Source organism: Petaurus breviceps, unplaced genomic scaffold (genome assembly GCF_028583685.1).
Source record: "Petaurus breviceps papuanus isolate PSGF00001 unplaced genomic scaffold, PetGlider_PUasm1.0 91041, whole genome shotgun sequence".
Classification (NCBI taxonomy): domain Eukaryota; kingdom Metazoa; phylum Chordata; class Mammalia; order Diprotodontia; family Petauridae; genus Petaurus; species Petaurus breviceps.
In genome coordinates, this window is record NW_027187400.1 from 24,241,192 (window position 1) to 24,263,645 (window position 22,454).

At 37.9% G+C, this 22,454-nt stretch overlaps 1 protein-coding gene across 9 annotated transcripts in view; it reads right to left on the reverse strand.

The window, feature by feature from the left end:
* KIF1B (kinesin family member 1B) overlaps nucleotides 1-22,454 on the reverse strand; it is a 204,491-nt gene that overhangs the window by 44,027 nt on the left and 138,010 nt on the right. For 6 of the 9 annotated variants that reach the window (XM_069079402.1, XM_069079404.1, XM_069079405.1 and 3 more), the window contains 9 exons: nucleotides 20,957-21,050; nucleotides 19,215-19,363; nucleotides 18,257-18,435; nucleotides 16,105-16,242; nucleotides 14,947-15,195; nucleotides 9,462-9,580; nucleotides 1,669-1,754; nucleotides 953-1,082; nucleotides 619-781 (listed from right to left, as the gene is read on the reverse strand). In XM_069079402.1, the coding sequence (XP_068935503.1) occupies nucleotides 619-781; nucleotides 953-1,082; nucleotides 1,669-1,754; nucleotides 9,462-9,580; nucleotides 14,947-15,195; nucleotides 16,105-16,242; nucleotides 18,257-18,435; nucleotides 19,215-19,363; nucleotides 20,957-21,050 (1,307 nt within the window). The remainder of the gene's footprint in view (nucleotides 1-618; nucleotides 782-952; nucleotides 1,083-1,668; nucleotides 1,755-9,461; nucleotides 9,581-14,946; nucleotides 15,196-16,104; nucleotides 16,243-18,256; nucleotides 18,436-19,214; nucleotides 19,364-20,956; nucleotides 21,051-22,454) is intronic. The other 3 variants (XM_069079408.1, XM_069079409.1, XM_069079410.1) reach the window with 1 other exon arrangement.

The window sequence follows — 22,454 nt, forward strand, 5'->3', positions numbered from 1 at the left end:
CTCCTCCCCTAAAGAGAAAGGGAAAGGGGAATGAATAAGGTAGTCTGATGAAAGAATGTCACTAAACACAGAGCTCAGGAGAGCTGAGTGTGGGACATATGATTAAAAAAAAGTGTTTCAGAGTCACTCTCCTGTTGAACAAATCATGAAACTGAGAACCAGCTGTCCTCTTACTCATCACTCCACACACTACTGATGCACTACTTATGGATCACCTCCCCTACTTTAAACTGCAGACATTGTCTCACAGAGAACTTACTATTTAGTGTAAAGGAATAAATGACTATTGATGGCAGCTAAGCGTGGCTCACAGTTTTCAGACTCCACCATAAAAAGTGCTAGGTACAATGGTCCTTCTAGCAATGACCACCTCATCAGTCAAGTTCCATGCTTCTGACAAAGGTTGACTGTTTAACTACTAAAATAATAATGCTGAACAGACAATGTTTTCAAATCTCTGTAAGATGAAGAAAATTATACTAACTTAATCCTATTCTATTAATCTTAAATTTCTTGTTCTTCTCTTTGTTCTGAGTGAAGAAAGCATTCTGCTTTATTGTACAGAACCCCAACACCAGACAAACTATAGAGAGACAAAAATCCAACAGCTTTGCTTACTTGAATTGGCAGAAGATGTCCGCATACTCTGGGAGGATACCACTGGCCTGCAATACCGTCACACGGAAAGTGAAAGCACTGCCCAATTTCAGATGGTCTCCAACCTCTTCGGGAAACCCTTCCATCACCATTTTCCCATCCAGCAAAGTGCCTGATTTTAAGTCTAGAGAGGAACAAATGACAAGTGTGTGGCTGAGATTATGCCCAACTTTCCTTCAAGAAGGTAAATTCATGACCTCTAACCCTGCTCAAAGGTAGCTTATGGAATTGCTTCCCTTTCCTCACAGGGATTAGAAACACCCTTTCCCCACCATCAGATCTTCTGTTCACCTACCTGGTTCACTCCCTCGAATGATTTCTTCTGGAGGGGTAATGATGTCAGAACTCTGACCTTGCCCTTCCACAATCCTTAGTTCCTCAAGGGACAACCCAGAGCGGGTCATCGCAACTGAAGAAAAATCACTCTGAAAACAAGGCAAGGGGTCACACATGATCTAGCATGCTGATAACTGGTTTCTCTGAATTTTTCATGATGTTTCAAAAGAAGGACCAGGATTTAAAAACTGACAATTAAAGAGCTTAGAAAGAAATTATAAAAGTATTACTTATACATTCTTGTCCTTATCTGAATATTTAAATGCATTTTAAAAAATTTAAATAGTTTTGTTGTAACATTCAATAACTTTTTAAAATATAAAATTAAAAATAAAAATTATTTCTTTAAAAAAGTACCTGGAAGTTATAAATTTAAAACTGTCTGAAACAAAAGATGACAGTAAAAGATAAATGGCTCTCCCCAGTTTGAGGAAGATAAGGAAAAAGGAGGCAGACTGATCAGGGTTGGAAGCAGCATTGATTTAACAATGCCAAGCTAATAACAATCACTGGTAATAGTAAGTTAAAACTTGTTGACAACTTCTCAGGAACTGAATATACAAGTTGTTCTGCAGTTACTAGTAGTGTAGAATTTTTGGTAAACTTCTTGAATTTTCTTGCCACATTTTTCTTCCATTCACCCCTCCCCCACCTCAAATCTTCCTGATTCCTTACCTGATTAAAATATTCATTATCAAAAGATATTTTAGCTGTTCCTGACTGCCGAATTCCAGAGCCATAATCAGGAGCTTCTTCATCAGCTATTCAGATAAGAAAAAGAAAAAGACCAATATTGTAAATTGAGGCTGAAATCAAAGTAGGGCTCAGCTAAGACTGAATACAGGGGCTAAAAGCAAGTAACATTTATTAGACTGTCAAAAAGCATGCCAGGTGAAATTCCGAAAACTAGACAGTGCTAAAGAAGACCTATCAAGAGGAAGAGACAGAACAACACAGTAGGACAATTCAATCTATTTGTCCAAATAAGACTAAAAACAAGCAAAAAATGCAACCATACAAATTGTCCTTTGCTTATGTTAGACAAGTTTCAAAAGAAGCAAGACTCTTAAACCAGTCCTACTGTAGCAACTAACTGCTTTATCTTTTATAAAACACAAGAGAGAAAAGTTTCACCTTATAGCAAACATGTTAGCATTTTCCCCACAATCTGATTTAGAAACACTGCCAATAAAATAAGTTGCTTTACGTGGAGTAAAAAACTAGATGTGGATTCATATAAAGCTTGAATGACAGACTATACATGACAGGAATCCCATCATCTCCAGAGGCAGCTCACTCACTCTGGAACAATTCTAATTCCTGGGAAGATTTTTCTAAAACCAAAAGCTTAAATGTGGCTCTTTCCAATTTCCACTCACTCATATTTCAGCCAAAGTCTGCTGTTCTTCAGGCTCAACATCCCCAGTTACTTCAAGTCAATCAACCAATTCTCCTCCAATAGGATCTGAAAGCCCCCCCACCCCCACCCCAGCCACCCTGCTCCAGATATTTTCTGCCTTACTAGTTCCTTCTTACAAGGCAGCATCCTGAGACAAAGACATTACTCCAGACATGATCTGACTAGGGCCAAGTGCAGCAGAATCTAATTAAGTTCCCTAGCTTTGGAAGCCTTTCCAGCACAGCTAACATGGCATTAACTTTCTTGGATGACATATCTTCCTGTTGACTCATATGAAGCTTATAAGTCCACTAAGAGCCCCCCAAGATCTTTTCCAGATCAACTGCTGTCTAGTTATGTCTCCTGCATCTTGTACTTTCACAGATAATTTCTTTTTTGAACTTGTGTAACACTTTGCAATGATTCCCATTAAATTCCTCTTCTCTGACTCCATCAGACTTTGGTGAATTCTGAGGACATTCAGGCTGGGTATATATTTTGAACTTGTTGTGGCTCATTGTCTAAGATGTTGATCTAAAACAGACTGGGGACCTTTCATAGCTATGAGTAAGGTCGGAGGAATTCTTTTTCTTCTTTAAAAAAAATTAATTAGAAAATTGTCAAAAAACCAAACATTTTCACATAAGAAGGTTAGAAAAGTGGGATGTATATGAAATCATGAATCGATTAAATACAGTTTTTTAAGAAATAAATGAAATTTAATGTGGCAGTAATACCACTGCCAAACAAACAGCCCATAGGCCCTTCTGAACTTTCTTTTGCTTTCTTCTGTGTATTTTTTTTTTTTTAAGCAATTGGGGTTAAGTAACTTGCTCAAGGTTACACAGCCAGTTATTTCTGGGTGTGGTGCTGAGTGTCTGAGCCCGGGATTCGATCTCCAGGTCGTCCCAACACTGGAACCGGTGCTCTTACTCGCTGAGTCACCTGGCCGCCCCTTCTTCTGTGTATTTTAAAAGTGTTTAATTTATTCCTTTTTATTTTCATCACCTTACTCATAGATATGAAAGGTCCCCAGTCTGATTTACACCAACATCTTAGACAATGTGCCACAAGTTTAAAATATAGGGTTATAAATAAGTGCATACCCTTTGAGCCAGCAATACCCGTCTAGGGTTATATCCCAAAGAGATCAGAGAAGTGGGAGGAAGATCTGTATGTACAAAAATATTTATAGCGGCAATTTTTGTGGTGGCACAGAATTGGAAATCAAGAGAATGCCTATCAATTGGGGAATGGCTGAACAAGTTGTGATATATGAATGTAATAGAATACTACTGTGCTATAAGAAATGAGGAGCAGACAGACTTCATAATAACCTGGAGAAACTTATATAAACTGATGCTGAGTGAGAAGAGCAGAACCAGGAGCAATCTGTACACAATCATAGACACAACGTATGTGTGATGACTAACTTAATAGACTGGGCTTCTCTCAGCAATGTAAGGTTTTTTTTCCCCATTTTTCAAATGCTTTACTGCCTTCTGATTTACATCATTCATTTCCGCCAAATTTTGAGTTGCAAATTTTCTCCCTGTTTTTCCCCTACACCCATCACCCCAAAATAGCAGTCCCATATATCCCCTCCTCCAATATGCTTTCTCCCATCTTTTCTCCCATACCCCTTTCGACTTTTCCAGTGGATCTCTATGCCCCAGTGCCTGTATATCTTATTTCCCAATTACATGTAAGATGGTATTAATAATAGTGTGTATATATATATACATATATATATATATATATATATATACACGTATATTTAAACATTTGATTTTAAAACTTTGAATTCCAGATTCATTCCCTTCCTCGCTCGTCAACCCTTACTGGGAAGATAAGCAGTTCAGTATAGGTTGTACATGTGTAGCTAATGCAAAACAATAACATAGTAGATATATTGTAAAAGACTGACTGTATTTCCCTCCCTCCTATCCCACCTCCCACTTGTTCTATTCTCTACTTTTATCTCGTCCCTTTTCAAAAGTGGGTGCTTCCAACTTCCCTCCCCCCAGACTGCCCTCCCTTCCATCATCCCCCCTCTGATCCCCTTCCCCCCCTCCTATAGGGTGAGATACCCTATTTAGTGTGTATTTTATTCCTTCCCCAAGCCAAATTCAATGAGAATAAGGTTGACCCATTCCCTTTTGCCTTCCTACTCTTCCCCTCATTGTAACCATTTTCCCTTGCTTCTTCTATATGAGATAGTTTACCCCATTCTGTCTCTTCCCATCTCCTCTCATTATATTCCTCTCTCACCTCTTAATTTCACCTTTTAAGTATCATCCCTTCCTATTAAATTGGTCCTGTGACCTCTATCTATGCATACTTGTAAACATATATACACACGTTCACATATGTATTCATATGCCCATATACCCTCATATATAGACATACATATAATTCTATTCCCTTCAACTATTTTCATACTGAGAAAGGTTTCATCAGTTACAATTATTGTTTTTCCATGTAGGAATGTTAATAGTTCAACTTTGATAAGTTCCTTATGATTTCTTTTCCCTGTTTACCTTCTCATCATTCTCTTGCTTCTTGTATCTAGATGTCAAATTTTCTATTCAACTTTGGTTTTTTCATTAAGAATGCTTGAAAGTTCTCTATTCCACTGAATGACCCTATTTTCCCCTGAAACATGATACTCAGTTTTGCTGGGTAGGTGATTCTTGGTTTTAATTCCAGCTCCTTTGACCTCCGGAATATCATATTCCAAGCCCTTCGATCCCCCAGTGTAGAAGCTGCCAGATCCTGGGTTATCCTGATTGTGTTTCTACAATATTCAAACTGTTTCTTCCTGGCTGCTTGTAATATTCTCTCCTTAATCTGGGAATTCTGGAACCTGGCTATAATATTCCCAGGAGTTTTCTTTTTGGGATCTTTTTCAGGAGGTGATCAGTGGATTCTTTCAACCTCTATTTTGCCCTCTGGTTCTAAAACATCAGGGCAGTTTTCTTTGAGAACTTCCTGGAGGATGATTTCTAGGTTCTTACTTTGATCATGGCTTTCAGGTAGTCCAATAATTTTTAAATTATCTCTCCTGGTTCTATTTTCCAGGTCACTGTTTTTTCCCATGAGATATTTCACATTACCTTCTATTCTTTCATTTGTTTGGATCTGTTTAACAGCATCTTGATTTCTCATAAAGTCATTAGCTTCCATTTCCTCCAGTCTAATTCTGAAGCAATGATTCTCCTCAGTGAGCTTTTGAGATTCTTTTTCCATCTGGCAAATTCGACTTTTTAAGGCATTCTTCTCCTCACTGCCTTTTTGAGCCTTTTTTGCCATTTGAGTTAGTCTATTTTTTAAGGTGTGATTTTCCTCAGTCAGGTTGTGGACTCTCATTTCATAATTTTCTTGCATCGTTCTCATTTCTCTTCCCAATTTTTCCTCCACTTCTCTTATCTGCTTCTTAAGGTCTTCTATGGCCTGTAACCAGCTCATATTTTCCTTTGAAGCTTTTGGTGCAGGAGTTCTGACTTCACTGTCTTCCTCCTGTTCCATGCTTTGCTCCTTTTTGTCCCCAAAATAGGAGTCTAATGTTGGAATGTTTTGTCTGCTTTGTTTCCTTTGCCTGGTCATGTCGCCCCTCAGTCACTTGAACCCTGGGCTTTTTGCCACAGTAGGACTCTGCCACCAGACAGGGGAGCTTTCGTCCTAAATGCTGGGGTTTTCTTAGCTGCCGGAGGTATTAGATGGGTGCCCTGTCTGAGGCCTCCATACTCTAGCAAGCTGGACACACACCCCAGGACCTCCACCCTAGACCACAATCCAGATCCAAGCAGGCTAAAGCAAGAGCGATTACCCCTCAGAATGGTTGCTTGGTCCCCCTACACTCTGCAGGCCAGGAGGTGAATTGCAACGTGGTGCTAGCTGGCTGGGCCAGTTGTCTCAGTGGCTTCTCACCCCGGGGGCAAAAGCCGACACACTCCCACTTACTGGGTCCCAAAGTCCAGACTGCACTGACTTCTCACTTTGTCCTTTGCATCTATGGGCTGATAATTCTGGAAACGGCCACAGCTGCTGCTGATCTGGAGTCCTTCTGGCCGGTGGCTGGTCAGACCTGCCCCGGGGCTAAAACCTCCGGCTCACAGGGCCTGGGCTAGGCTCCCAGAGTGCTGTGCTGGCCAATTCCTGCCAGCCTGCCGAGCTGTCCCCAGTGGGAGGTTAGCTCTCTGTGTCATTTTGTGGGTTCTGCAGCTCCAAAGTTTGTTCAGAGTCCCCTTTTTACATTGATTGGGGAAGGTGGAAGCCAGAGCCGCTTGGAGGTCCTGCTTCTACTCCGCCATCTTGACTCCGCCCCACTCCCCCCATAATGTAAGTTTTTAAGAGAACTCCAAAAGACTCATGATTGAAAGAGATATCCACATCCAGAGAAAGAGATGAAGAGTCTGAATACAGATTGAAACAAACTACTTGCTCTGTTTCTTTTTCTTGTTTTGTTTCCTCTTTCCCACTGATCATGCCATCAGTTATAATCCTACTTTACAACCTAATGATTAATGTGAAGATATCTGTAGATCCTATATATGAGTACATGCCACCATGATGGGGGGGGGAGGGAAAATGGTTACAATGAGGGGAAGAATAGGAAGGCAAAAGGGAATGGGTCAACCTTATTCTCATTGAATTTGGATTGGGGAGGGAATAAAATACACACTAAATAGGGTATCTCACCCTACAGGAGAGGGGGGAAGGGGATCAGAGGGGGGATGATGGAAGGGAGGGCAGTCTGGGGGGAGGGAAGTTGGAAGCACCCACTTTTGAAAAGTGACGAGATCAAAGTAGAGAATAGAACAAGTGAATGAGTAGAGGGCAAAGCACAGATCCCTGGGTCAGTCCACTGAAAACTTACTTCCAAAGGTGACAATAAATCATGAATGACGACTCTTAGGGTTTGGCCATCAAACCACTTCTGGATCTACCTAAAAGCACTTTCATTCAATCCATTTAACTCCAATTTGTCCACAAGAATAGTATAAGAGACTGGGTCAAATATTTAGCTAAAGTCTAGGTAATCTGTATCTACACATGAAGCAGCTAGGTGGTACAGTGGATAGAGTACTGGGTCTCAAGTCAAGAAGATGTATCTTCCTGAGTTCAAATCCAGTCTCAGACATTTATAAGCTACATGACCTGGGCAAGTCACTTAATCCTGTTTGCCTCATTTCCTCATCTATAAAATGAGCTGGAGAAGGAAATGGTAAAACAGTCCAATATCTCTGTCAAGAAAACCCCAAATGTGGTAACAAAGAGTCAGGACTGAAATGAGTGAACAACAAATATCTATGAAGTCCCTTGATTTACCAGTCTAGTAACTTTGCCAAAAATGTAAATGAAGTTATGCAGGCATAATCTATTTTAATGCAGTTTTGTTGGCTCTTTGTGACCATTGATTCTTTTTCTAGCTATCCATTAACCAATACTTCATAATCATAGGTTTTATATTTGTGCCAAGAATCAAAGTCAAGCTCACTGGATGAACTATCAGTTGCTAAGGAATGGAAGGGTCAAACGAAGTTCATTTGAGGAGACTTGGATATGTTTGTATGCTTTAGATAAGAAGACTGAAGTTTAAAAAAGTGGGTGTAAAATAATAATAGAAGCAATCTGCCAAAGTATGGGAAGGAATAGGATCAAATATAAAAGTAGAGGTTTTGGTGAGAGGATAAGCCGTCTTCCACTAGCGATGATTTTAAGTGGCTTTATGTGGTAGAGTAGGGGAGAAGGGGAAGTTCCTAGTTGAAAAGCCTCTACTGTCTCAGAAAACAAAAAGGCAGGATCCTCTGTAAAGAAAGAACTGGGAAGGGAGTACTGCAGGAGGCTGAAGGAAGGACAAGAAGGTTTAGAACAGCATGGAGGTCGAATTAGGGGAAGAATAGAAGGGTAGAGAGAAGATCACAGAAATTATTAGTGGGTTTAGGCAGTACAGTTGTTAAGAGACACTGAGGAGACACGGGGCAAGTAGATGGAGAGTAGTTTACTACAGCTATTCTCTAAGGGGCGTGTGTGTGTGTGTGTGTGTGTTCTCTCCTTCCTTTTCAAGTTTAAGGACCTTCAAATTAGATGCTAGGTAAACATTTCTCATCATTTTTATACAATAATCTAGGGTTCAGAAATCCAAATCTCATTGTAAAACTATCTCTTTTGGAGAACGAGGGAGGGGCACCTATTAATACCTCAAATATGACTTTCTGTTTTGAAACCTGTTCATTTAATCATTAATAAGTGATGAAAACATCACTACCTGAATCCTTAAGATCTTTACTTTCCTTCAGAAGACTTTATAATCCTAAGCAATGTTATAAGATTTTATATTCATAAGCAAAGGCTATTATGCTTTCAGTTCCTCATAAAAAAACATATTTCTATGGTTTAATTACTTTACTACACTGTTGAATGGTAGTAGTAGAGCAAATTAGTACAGTATACTGTCTGGTACCACTATTATCAATGATGAGTATAGGTCATTATAAATCTCACAAATCTCTCTCATTTTATGTCTATTTGTTATCACCCTTCCAGTTTCATCTAGAAATACTTTCCAGATGGTTGGCTTTAACTGAGTCTCCTAAGTCATCTATAGTATCATTTCCCCCATGCCCTTACCTTTACTATTAAATGTTTCCTTTTTTCCAAAGTCAAAAGCTAGTGGCTGAGTGGGAATAGTTGTAATTGTCTGCAGTATCATCTCCTTTTTATCCTTTATTCTAACCAGGTACTGATGATGACCTTTGTTCTAACTAGCTGATAATTCAAATGCACACAAAAAGTTGATTCTGAAAATGGCCCTCACATTGGTCACAAGCTGTTGCCTATCAAGATATGTTCAATTTCAATTTTTGTAAAGTATTTTATACCTAAAGTCCACACCCAAGTATGGTGGGGCACTGGAAATTTCAGGGGGAAAATTTTTTTAAGAAACAAAAATATCCCAAAACTTATATAAATAACAACTGTAAGGACCATCTGAATAATGAATTTTTCCTAAGTGTCAAGGCAGAGATTAAATCAAAAAGTATTTTATGAAATGGCACTTACTTACCTGCAATAGCCTGTACTGCCACACGCAGAAATCCCCGAACTTCCCCCTTCTCACTGACAACAGCCACTCTATGAATCAGGGGCACTGGGTACAACAGGTTACTCAGGTACACAAATGCCCTAGTGAAAGAAGCAGAAAGACAAACATTACAGTATCAACTAGAGAGAGAACTGGCCATTTGGGTTCAGGGAGTCTTCATACAGTCTCTGGCTGATGACCTTGTTAACAAGGTGCCCTCTCAGACTATACTGCACTGTTAGGTTGCTTCTAAATAGCTTTTGACAGGACAGTCGTTCATATGAACACAATCAGGTACTTGGTAAAACAACTGACAAAGACCAAAGGAACCGTGTCATCACTCTCTATATCAATTATAACAGGTGGATGAATGACAACTGAGAGCTAAATTATCACATAGAGCTCTATGAAGACTGTTATGAGAAGAAAAATCCATTCATGAACTTAATGGTCTTTATGCACGTGGAATGGAATTAGGTGGTTTGTTGCTGTTTTCTCCCAAATGGTTACAACAAAAAGCAGAGACATAAAAGACAAAGAAATATGGCTGGGACTCAAAGTGCAGCTCGAGAAACTGATCTTACTCACAACAATGTCTTTTAGCAATATGATAAAGAATTTTGATTAGAAAAAAGAATTTCCATCTGTCAGGAAAGAAAAAAGTGACACATAGAAGAAACAGATTGATAGGCAGAAAGCCTGTGTAGTCAGAATTTCTGAATAAGATAGCTTAGGGGGACATTGGAAGAGCATCAAGATAAAATTAAAAGAAAGAACAAAAAAGCTACTTCTCAAAGGTGTGTGTGTATATATACACACATATACACACACACACACTCTCTAAATTATCAGGAATGAAAAAAATCCTGTGTGGGGATGAAAATATATAATTACAGACCTAACTTCTAATATCACAAATTAACTAGAGTCCTCTCACATTTAGCTTCTTTCCTTTTCTATTAATTGGTAGAGATTATTTTTATTTATAAAAAAGCTTTGGTGAGATTAAAAAACAAAACTCTGATAGCAACTCAAAGCTTCAGGTATTAGTTCAGATTAGCAAATAGGAGACAATTAGTGGCCCCTACTACTAATCCATTGTCTTCCCATGGCACACATTGGTCTTTTGATAAAAGAAAAACATTAAACATCTAAGAAATTAAACGATTATTTCATATGAAACATATATTTCTAATCTGTCCTTTTAACCCTGAAATAATATAAACTGGAAACAAAGGCACAAAAAATATGAAATGGATATATAGAGATTTCAATAGCAAATTAACTAAACAACAAAAGTACTAAAAGTAAGCAAACTGTATTACAGAAAAAGAAAAAGTTACTAAAGCTTTAAAACTACAAATGAAACATAAATGTACATAAGCAACAAAATAACTATATATCTACAACAAAATAGAAAATGAAATCTATTTCCTTTTCAGTCTGCTCGAAAGTACAGGCAATATTAAAATAGAAAGTATTAAACTTTGTAGTATAATTTAAAAATAACTCCAAGAAAAAGTCCGATTAAATCCTAGGTCTTCTGAAGATGATTCCACATAAAACTAGCAAAAACAGTTACTTGTTACAGAGTTAATGAGATCTGAAATCTTCTTTAAGTGGGTACTGAACTATGCTTTTCACCCACAAGATTGAAAGACAGCCCTGACTTTTTATCTGATCATTAAAGATTACACATAGACTTGAGCACCCTCTTTTCAATTAAAGTAATCTAATTTGGGAGGGTATATGACTGACATTAGGACTCACTAGAGAAAAATGCACTGAGTCTGGAAGGCTAGCTATACTTTATGAATTACATGAGAACATGTAATTGTAGATCTGGCAGAAATCTTAAACGTTATGTATTGTAAGGTTGGAACCTTAAAAAATGATCATCTAAAAATCTAAAACCCACCCTTTCTAAAGGAAGATTACCTCTCAGATGGGCTGACGAACTGATTACAAACACACAAGGTAAGATCTTTAATACCCATTATATGGTGAAGCTAATGGAAATGGCTCTTATAGACACATATGAATCTGCCTCCCAATGATCTTGCAGAGATAACTTCTGACTAAAGCCAACTGCAAATTTCTATGGTGGTAGTGTCTCTGAGAACAGGTGTATCAGCTCCTGTGACTGCAGTTACTGTAAACACACCATCTACATGACTGAACCTCTTTGGTATTAGGGGATGCTTTAGTGAAAAATGAAGACTACAGACCAAATTCTTCCAATGCTTTAAAGAAGGGAACATTTCAATCACTCTGTTATGGAGTACCCTTAAACCTTGGCCGAGCAGACTGAAAGTGGAGGGGTGGTAGAGGCAAAACACGTATTAGATGAAACAATGGCAAGTTAAAATGTAACAGGCACACCAGAACAGAAAATGAATATAACAGAAAATTTTAACCCACATTAAAAAAAGAATATTCAGTATAACTAGTTAATTTTTATAGAAATAAAGAATACCTATTCCAATATTAAAGGAAGTCGGAATATAATCATCTTCACTCTAAACCTCCCCCTTCCCATAAACATTATTTAACACTGTGTCCCAAATACTACTGAATGGTTCATGATATCCCCAGTTGTCATAAGAGATGGCTAAAGGGACAAGCTCTTTTCATTTCCATACAAGGAATTCAGTAAAAGGCAGCCAAGGTTGAAAATCAAATGCTACAAGTGGAATAATACAAAAGATTGGAAAAATTTTACTCCTGCATAGTATAGTATTTTTACTTATATCCTAAAAGGGGACATATAATCTTGCAAATCAACACAATGGCAAAAAGGGAATCTACCCCTCTTACATAGAATGATAGAATTCTGATAGAATGGAGACTTGATACATGATGATGATTACTTTTCTAAGGCATTTAGCAATTTATTAATGACAAGATATAGTGCTGGATGAACAAAAAGTCTAATCTACATAGTGTGTTTCTGTTCAAAGACAGCAAGCACTATACAAAAACACGGAGAAGATATTTATTCCTCATGTTACTGATTTCTGGGATTTCTCTCTTCAGTCTCTCCAGCTGCTCCAAAAATTAGCTTGAAGCAAAGCTGGTTTGAGCCCCAGGACACCTGCCCAAATGGCAAGGCACAAAATCAGCTTCATTAATGGCCACATGAATCAAGCAGAAGTGACTTTTACACCTACTCAAATCAAATACAACAGAAATGAATGAAACTTCCGGCCAGTTCAGGCTTTACTTAAGGAAAAAAAAAACAGTATACACACTGTCCAGAGTCAATAAAATTCTGCCTTCAGATAGATTTTGAACCCAAACTGCCTCTTCCAGTGTCACCAAGTGGCAGTCTTCAGCTTGACTCTTACTAGTAGAGAAATGGCGTGTCACTGCTCAGAGGGAGCTCAAAGGCAGTTTTTAGGTCACCTAGTCCAACTTCTAAATTCTCAAGAAAGCAAAGGTTCAGAGAAGTTATGTTACTTGCCCAAAATTACACAGCTTAGCAATAGAGAAGAAAGAATTTTTATTTCCACTTTCAGGGCAGTGTAAGACAAGAATGAGGCTCACAACATGGAACACAGGACAACCAGTGAGCAATTGTGAGGTGTGCAAAGGAATCCCTATAATGAGGGAGCTTGGAGGCAGGTATTCCCTTCCAGCTGCTTCCAATATTTCTAGTATGAAGTTTGCCATCAGCTAAGATACCCGAATGACCTATGTCAGAATAGGCTTTAAATGATTTTGGAGTTTTACCCTTCCTTATGCTCACTTCCCATCACACATACCAATAGGTAAGTTTCTCTGAAATTCTTAAGATTATTTGTTGGCTATGAGTCAACAGGAAAGATGACAAGTGACTAAGAAGACATATAATGTCTCTTTACTCTATAGTGGTTAATTTTCAGAAACAAATTTAAAAAGCTATTTCCCCTGCAAATGAGATATTCCCAGTAATATTTCCACTTAATATTTAAACCGAGTTCAGGAAACAGCACTCTTCATATGTGCCTGATAAGATCACACAGTAGTTAATATAGGATTTTTTTTAAACCATCAAAATGCTGTTCTCCCATTTGGCATCATTTTTCTCAGCTATTTGCTTCATAAATTCCACTAAGCACCTGACATTACACCATCTGCTGCTTCAAGTCTGATGGTATTCTTCTATATGGGGCTTTCCCATCTGATACTGATGTCACTGATTAACAGTACAATATAATGTGGTTCTACTGCAGCTACATGGTCACTCGAATGCCTAGAAATACTGGGCATACTTTCTAGCCAATCTTGGCTTTCTGCTATATGATGTGGTGCTGAGTCTAGAGAAAAATCACTTCATTATGGAAAGGAAGGATGCAAACAAAAATGTCAGGACTAGAGTCCATGCAAAGGAAGTGTTCTTTTGTAACAAATGGATGTACAGATCACGGGAAAATGGGGTGACCATGTAGTACTAAACAATGACCTAGGGTGATATTCCCATAAATCATCATCTTTTCAGACTTGTAAGAAGAACAATCTCTCCTCAAGGAGAGATTCAAAAGGAAAGATTTATTTTAGTTACAAAAGTGAGGTAACTTTTCATTTTTGGCTCTCTATTGAAGGGGAAAATTAATACTGTTTCTGTTTTTATATTTACTCCACTTACTACTACCCACACAATTATAACTCTAGACTGATGTAGACTATCTAACCCTTTCTCTCTTCACCGTATCTTTCTTCTCTACTGATAAATACAGCTGCAGTTATTTTCCCATTTTTTCTAGATACTGCATATAGCACCAAAAAGGGTATCTGGGCTCCAAAGAAATCCTGTCTGTACCTCCCCAAAAAGGGAAATGGACTATTTGTACAAAAATATTTATAGAAGCTCTTTTTTGTGGCTAAAAATTGGAAATCAGAGGGATTCCCATAAATTGGCTAAACAACTTGTGGTATGTGATTGCAATGGAATATTATTGTGCTGTAAGAAATGACAAGCAGGATGATTTTAGAAAAACCTGGAAAGACTCACATGAACTGATACATAGTGAAGTGAACAGAACCAGGAGAACACTGTACATACTAACAGCAAAATTATTCATTGAAGAACTGTGAATAACTTAGCTATTCTTAGCAATACAATGATCCAAGACAATCCCAAAGGACTAATGATGAAGCATATTATCCACCTCCAGAGAAAGAACTGATACTGACTGAATACACACTGAAGCATGCTATTTTTTACTTCCTTCCTTTCATTTTTTTTGAGTCTTCTTGTACAAAATGACTAATATGGAAATATTTTACATTAAGAAACAAATCTGTGGCCTTATGATTTTTATTTCCAACCAGGGCTATGTTTACATATAAAAAGAGCCTAATACTTTGGAGTACATGGACTGAGCATCCAGGGATTTTGAATGCCTAAGTTTATTCATGTAGCACAGAGATGCTTATATAGCAAGAGCTGGTCCCTTTTTGCCTTTCTCACAATAACCTCACCAACCTTCCCACTAAAATGAACCAAGGGGATCGGTCGTAAAACGGGTCGTGCCCATCACTGAAGAGATCTGATCCCTCCTCCGTCCCTGCGTCAGAGCCAGTGTCATCCACGAATGCCTCATCATCAAAGTCCTCCATTTCATCTTGTTGCTCATCAGCCAGCTCAGTGATGTCGGAATCGGCCGTGGAAAAAGTGGGGGAAGGCGTACGGTCAGCAAGGCGCTCATTCACACAGCCGTGGAAAATGGGGGAGCTAGACATCAGGTAACGGAACACGTTGATTAACACAGCCAAGGAGAGAGGAATATTTGGTTAAACAGAAAGAAATGGGTGCCATCAGGAGGGAACCAGCTGTTGAATTAATCAAACAAATAGCATAAAAACAAAAAATCTTAAATCAGGTAAGGGACAACTGAGAAAAGCAAAGCAAAAGGTGGTTCTTTTAAGAAAAAGTGAAAGAATACATGGCTAAGATCAGATAAATACTGGATTTACATACAGGGCCACAAGAAGCATATGCATGATTCAGTATGGAAAAAAGAATCATATTCTCTCCCAACCCCTTAAGTAGTCTAAAGAAAGAGGCTCAGAATAAAGGTTAAAAAACGAGAAAAGGCTTTTAGTCTTCATTCAATATCTCATAAAATACCAGGCTGGGAAACATAATAGAATGGTGTTCCACATGAAGCATTTACCTTGGTTAGGGGCAACATGTTCGGCAACGTTTAACTCTTAAAAAACCTACCATATTGTAAGAGTGGTAAATAAAAGGAGTTACACTTTACTTCTAGAGGATGCTGTGTGTCATCTCTCTACCATTCCACTAGTGCCTTTAAAAATGTCTTTCAATCATTATTTGTGCTACTAAAACACAACTCAAACTCTGAATAAGGGTAAAAGCAAATCAGTTACCACTGAAAAGAAAAATTAATTCACTAATCTCAAGGCTACAAAATCTGTTAATGCTTCCTTGCTTCTCAATAAAATTCTAAACATAGAAAAGCCTTTGTAATCACAAATGGGTAGTCTGTGTACTGTTACTATTATATGAAGAGAAAAGCAAGGCATTGAATAGACCCCCAAGGATATAAAATATACCACTGGTTAAGACTAAAGTCATAGGAGTTAATCACTAAAATGATCCAGGACAATAAGTACATACCTTCCCACCAGTTTAAACCAATGGAACCGATCATAAAATGGGTCACTGCCAGTCATTGTTGCCTCTCCATCATCCTGGGCATTGGAAGCCATTTCTCCGGCCCTGTCATACATCTCTCGCATCAGTTCCAGTCTTTGTCTACATAGTAGATAAATTATTAACAAGATACTGTGAAATTTTTGCTCCTAAAATACATACAATGTTTTTGTTGATATATTTATTTCCCCTGTAGAACTGAAGCTCCTGAGACCAGAGACTGCCTTTTGTTTTCATCTGTGTCTCCCCTGCCTAACCCACGCCAGCCCAGCACTCTTCATGTAGTTGTTTTTTTTTTTTTAAAGCAATCAGGGTTAAGTAACTTGCTCAAGGTTACATGGCCAGTTATTTCTGGGTGTGGTGCTGAGTATCTGAGCCCGGATTTGATCCCAGGTCATCCCAACTCTGGAGATGGTGCTCTTACTTGCTGAGCCACCTGGCCGCCCCTAAGCAATTGGGGTTAAGTAACTTGTTCAAGGTTACACGGCCAGGTGTTTCTGGGTGGGTACTAAGTGTCTGAGCCCAGATTCAATCCCCAGGTCATCCCGACACTGGAGCCAGTGCTCTTACTCGCTGTGCTACCTTGCCGCCCCTCATATAGTTGTTTCTTGATAAAGGCTTGCTGAACTGGACTACTGAATTCAACTCAATAATTTCAAACTGCTACTAGTACAGTGTCACTTCATGACAGAGAACATCTTATAAAATGGCAAAAATAGCCCCCCCAAAGTATGAACCTCAACGTTGGTGAGGCTGTCAGCAAGTCAGTATTCTAATGTGTGACAGACAGCAAGCTGTGGCAGACATTTTGGAATGCAATATAGAAATATTCAAAAAGAGCAAAAAACCTGATCATACTTTTAACCCAGCAATCCTATTTTTGGGAATTTATCCAAAATTATCATAAAAAGAGGGGGAAGGACCTATATGCAAACAAACTCATAGCTACTCTATTTGTAATAGCAATAAATTGGAAACAAATCAATTAAGAAAGTGACTAAATAAATCATGGTACAACAACAGAATATCACAAAGCTGTAAAAGAAATGAAGTATATAAAATAATGAAAACTTTTTAATGAGATGACACTGTGTGTCATCAGCAGAACCAGAATTTTCTTTCTTAACAACAACTATATCTTTCTATCTAAGGAAGGGAAAGAGGGAGGGAGGGACAAGGGTGGCAGAACTTTGTGCAGGCCTAGAAAAGGACAACAGAATGAAAAGTATTGTCTCTGTTAATTCATTTGGCTCTGTCTTATTTAAGGAAAAGGATTTTGTACAAGATTTTGACTTCCACAGGGTGGCTAGGTGGTGCAGTGGGTAGAGCACTGGCCCTGGAGTCAGGAGGACCTGAGTTCAAATCTGGCCTCAGACACTTAACACAAAGACTGGCCATGTGACCTTGGGCAAGTCACTTAACCCCAACTGTCCTCCAAAAAGCAAAAAAATAAAAGAAAAGATTTTGACTTCCATTGCATACAGATGTTTTATTGTAGTAAGTCTATAACTTAACATTTTAAAAAATGTATGAGTCGATACAAAAAACAAATGGCACAGAAACTGGAATATTCAGTTTTCCAAAGTATATATAAATGTAGAAAAAGGCCCCACAAGACTCAATCTGGCTACCTTCCTCATGGGTTTCACAATCCATAGGAGAAATGTGATCCAGTGATATGTAATATCTCAGTGGCACTGAAATAAAAGAGACTTTTTCATCTTAACCAAATGCATAGATTTTTCTGTTTATCAGTTAATGGTCAGATTGTGTGAATGGTTAGAAAAATGAAGTCCTCGTAAGGACAGAAATATTGAATGTATATAGAAACATGGAAAAGATTTTTTTTTAAAAAGCTTTTCTTCAGAGAGTAATTTTAGATTATGTCTGGTAAAAACTATGGAAAGATCGTGATACTTAAAAACAGAAACAAATGCTGAAAGGTAGTTATATCATAGTTTACCATTCAGAAAGGCAAAGGGAAGTCACAGTGTTCTGAAGAAAAGGAATGACCAAGAAAACAAAGTGGTTTCCAGGGCACTAACTTGAAAAGTACAAACAGTTGGATATCTCACTGTTATTTCTACATTTATCAATTTCCAAAACATTTTCATACTTGAGTTTTTCCAAAGACCAGTAATGTGTTGCTCCATTTTTCAGATCCTGTACTTCCACAGCCACAACTGTACGAGGAAAAGGTCTATCATCCTGAGTTTTCTCCATCTCAGGGGGCAGCAGCTCAGGCGGCAAAGGGGAGTAGAGTGTGTCAGTCAGCAGAACAAACTGAAACTGCACCTGAATTGAGAGAAAATACTACTTTAAAATTAGGGACAGCATTGGCCTTTGTTTAATGTTTTCTAAATGTTATCTGAAAAGATATACAAGAGGTAAAACAATTGAAATTTCCCTAGTATAGAAAAAGATTGAGGCTATAAGTACTCAAACCATCAAGGAGTGATTAGAAAATAAATTTTCCTGTTCTCAATTTTTTTTTTCCAATTTAGAGGTTAATCACTGGTAATAACACAAGTTTTCCAAGATAAGCTTGCTTTCTTTTGAAGGACATAATTTTGGAAACCTTCTTTCTCCAAACTCAAAGTATGAGAATGTAACAGCAACACTAATGAAATGCATCATGTTATCCTTGGTGGAAAAAAGACCTGCAGAACAACAAGGTCAAGTCATGGATTTGCACTAATGATATTTAGAGAGAGGGAAAAGTTACTGGAAAAGGGTCACAGGGTTTAATAATGAATCAATAAAAAGTGTGTGCATGCTCACACATCTGTAGGAAACAGGAGCTAGATAAGGCAAACTGACTTCTAGAAAAGATTTTTCTAGCATTATATTTCTTCATCACCATTCAACTCAGTTTCCTCAAATTCGATGTGAAGCAGCTAAACTAGATGATTTTTAAGATCCTTTATCCACTGAAAATTATGTATTAAACTCAGGTAATTTATGTATTTAGCAGCACTGAGCAGGTGAATCAAAAGAGGGACTGAAAGATTACTTGTGTTATAGGCTAAAAGAAGGCTTCTGGGATTTAGGAAACATTGTTGAGTGACTCCTACCTTCTTCTTCAACTCTACACTGATAGCATTGGCTTCCTTCAGGTAAACTGCATTTCCCCAGAGCAGATCTCTTAATGAGGTAAACTGATGAAATTTCCACTTCCGGAATGCCCACTGTGCCAGCTCAAATTCGTGTTGTGTCCAGGGGACTTGGGAGAAAGTAGAGGACAGGGAGAGAAGAAAACCAATAAAATCAGAATCAGTAAGTTTAAATGATGGTCAAAAACTGAAATAGTACATTATATATCTTTCTTCTTAGTTAAAGCTGTTTACATAAATTTTATATTTGTATTTACATTCTAAGTATACTAATAATACTTTAAAATGGTCGAGTAAAGAACTAGTTCACTAAATATGTTCCTAATATGCTGCTAAAAGAATGCTCTCATACTTGCTTTGTTTTGCTCCAAATGGTAAAGAAAACACTGAGAAGTAAACAAAGCCAAAGCCAACCCTTAACTACTTACAAAATCCACACGAACATAAAATTTGCTGTTGTTCAGTGGTGTCTGACTCTTCACGACCCCATATGGGGTTTTCTTGGCAGAGATACTAGAGTGGTCATTTATTTCCTTCTCCAGCTCATTTTATAGATGAGGAAACTGAGGCAAATGGTGTTAAATGACTTGCCCAGGGTCACACAGTTAGTAAGTGTCTGAGGCCACATCTGAACTCAGGAAGATGAGTCTTCCTGACTTCAGGCCCAACACACTACCCACTGGGCCACCTAGCTACTGAACATAAAATAGTAGTCCACAACTTTTTTTCTTACAATCTATTTTCACTTTCCTAAAGTACCAAGATTTCTACATATAAGAAGACAGAGATAAAATGCGATGAAGAGGGGTTTCTGTAATAAAATTCCCAAAGAGTCTTAGGGAATAACGTGGTCAGCTGTATTCTTTCTCCTGCTGGGAAATCCAGGCTGACCTTGGGCAAGGGGGCCTCAAAGAGCACGAGAATCACAACTAGCAACTGTCTGAGAGCCACCCAAAAAAAGGCTGAGCCAGCAGCATGTTACCCTGGAAAGCACTGGTTCTGGCATCTATACACTTGAATTCAAGCCCTTACTTGGGCACTTGCCAGTTTGTCACCAGGGGAAAGTCATTTAATCTCTTAACTTTGGTTTTCTCATTAAAGACTATTTGCACATTATCTGGTGACTGTGGGAAAAATTCTTTTTAAACTGTAAAGCACTACATAAATGGGAGTTATTATCTATAAGCAGACCCCAATTCTCTAGGTTAGGGATATAATATAAAACATTAAAGAAGAAATCTAGAATGTTATCCTAATTGGTGACTAAAGTACATTCACCATAACGAACTTTAAGATACTTATTAGAATTCTATGTAAAGAGTATGACCATTTTCCTACGCTCTTTCAATGCCACAAGATGAATGAGTGGTGCTAATTATGTAGAAAAGCAGTATTCAGGGATGCTAGGAAGCTGTGATTAATACCAGTACCAACTAGGGGCCTCTTCAAGAATGTAGTCTTAGTTTCCATTAAATCACTACCTGGCTCAGTGACATGGCAAACAAAGACAGGGATAGCCATGGAGAATACTGTGTATGCTATTAGTGAGTGGAAGGGCATCAGAAAGAATGAGGCTCAAATGCTACCTCAGACATTTACTAGCAGGAAGTTGCTTCTTCTCTCTGTCTCACTTACTTCTTCCACAATTAGTCAAAATAAGTCAAAATTTATATGCAGGAAAGCTTTTGGTCTAAGGTACTCACCTTCTTCTTCTTCCTCTTCCTCCTCAGTGGTTTCGGCAGTAAGTGAGCGGGTCTCAACCTGCTTCTGTAGGGCCTGCAATTTACTTTCATAATCCTGAAGAGAAAGAAAGGAGACACCATGTAGGAGAGAGAGAGAGTGTGTGTGTGTGTGTGTGTGAAGGGATGGGGTGGAAAAAGAAAACCAGAAGATGGGAACAGAAAAAGAGAAGTTGTGGCAAGTCTAGAGAGAACAAAGAAAAAGAGAAAGAGAGACAGACACTGGGGATGAAAGCAAAGTGCAGAGAAAAAGCTTATGAAGTACACAAAACTGTAGGAAAAATCAGTCCATGGTACTCTCCTGGTGTTAACTCTTAAAAAAATGTAATATAGTCTCCGTCAGCTTCCTCAAAGATCTAAGGAGCTTTAAAACTGGGGAAATGGAACTAGCAATAGCAGGGAGAGGTTGGTAAAATGGGCAGAGAAGAATTGTACCTTTAAAATATGAAGATGCTATAAAACTAACATATTTTTCAAAGAATAAAGTAGCACTGGAAAAAACACTACCATTTCTTATTTATTACTAAAATAATTTTAATTTCATGCCTCATCTAAATGAGGAAAATAAAGGTTACAGCCATTAAGGCTTTTTATGTTTTCAGATGAGTATAAAATTCCTATAACTAGATTTTCACAGGAATATTTTAAGAACTAACAAAATAATGTATACAATTCATCTACTTATTATGAAAAAGGTTATGCTATTAAGTACAGTGGAATAATAATAACTAGTATTTACCTAGTACTTTAAGGGTTCTCATAATAGCCCTGGGAGGGTGGGCAGAGCTATTTTAAACAAGAGAAAACTAAGGCACACAACAGTTAAGTGACTTGCCCAGAATCAAATAGATAGCGAATGTCAGAAGCTAGATCTGAACTCAAGTGTTCCTGGGTCTAGGTCTGGAGCTCTGTCAACTGTGCCACCTAGCTGACTCTTCATACTAGAAAACTAATATTAATAATAGCTGATATTGCCAAGTGCTTTAGGGTTTACTGAGCACTGGATATACATTACCTGATCATACATTTTAAGATCGTCTGTTCTCCAAAATACTTTAAAGGAATTAAGAGATTCCACTGTAAAGTATTCTGCTCTGTGAAATACAGTAAGAGGCACTAAAGAACTCAAATTTGCAAAGTTACAAATTTATTTTTATATGGAACCAGAGTGAAAGAAAGAAATATGACCAAAGGCAGAGAGAGCAAAAAATATATTTTTTAAAAATCCCTATTCCACCATCTGACTCTCAAAGTAAAAATAATTTTCTAGAATGGATGGGAAGTAATATCCTTAGTTGAAATGCATTTCTCATAACCACAATATATTCCCATTCAACCATGTAGTAAATAGCAAGTATAAAAAACATGCTATTGAAAAATCTATTTGCATTAAAATAGGATGGTTAAAATATGTATGCAGAATGAGAAATACTGTGATTTGTTTGTGCTGATTGACCTAATT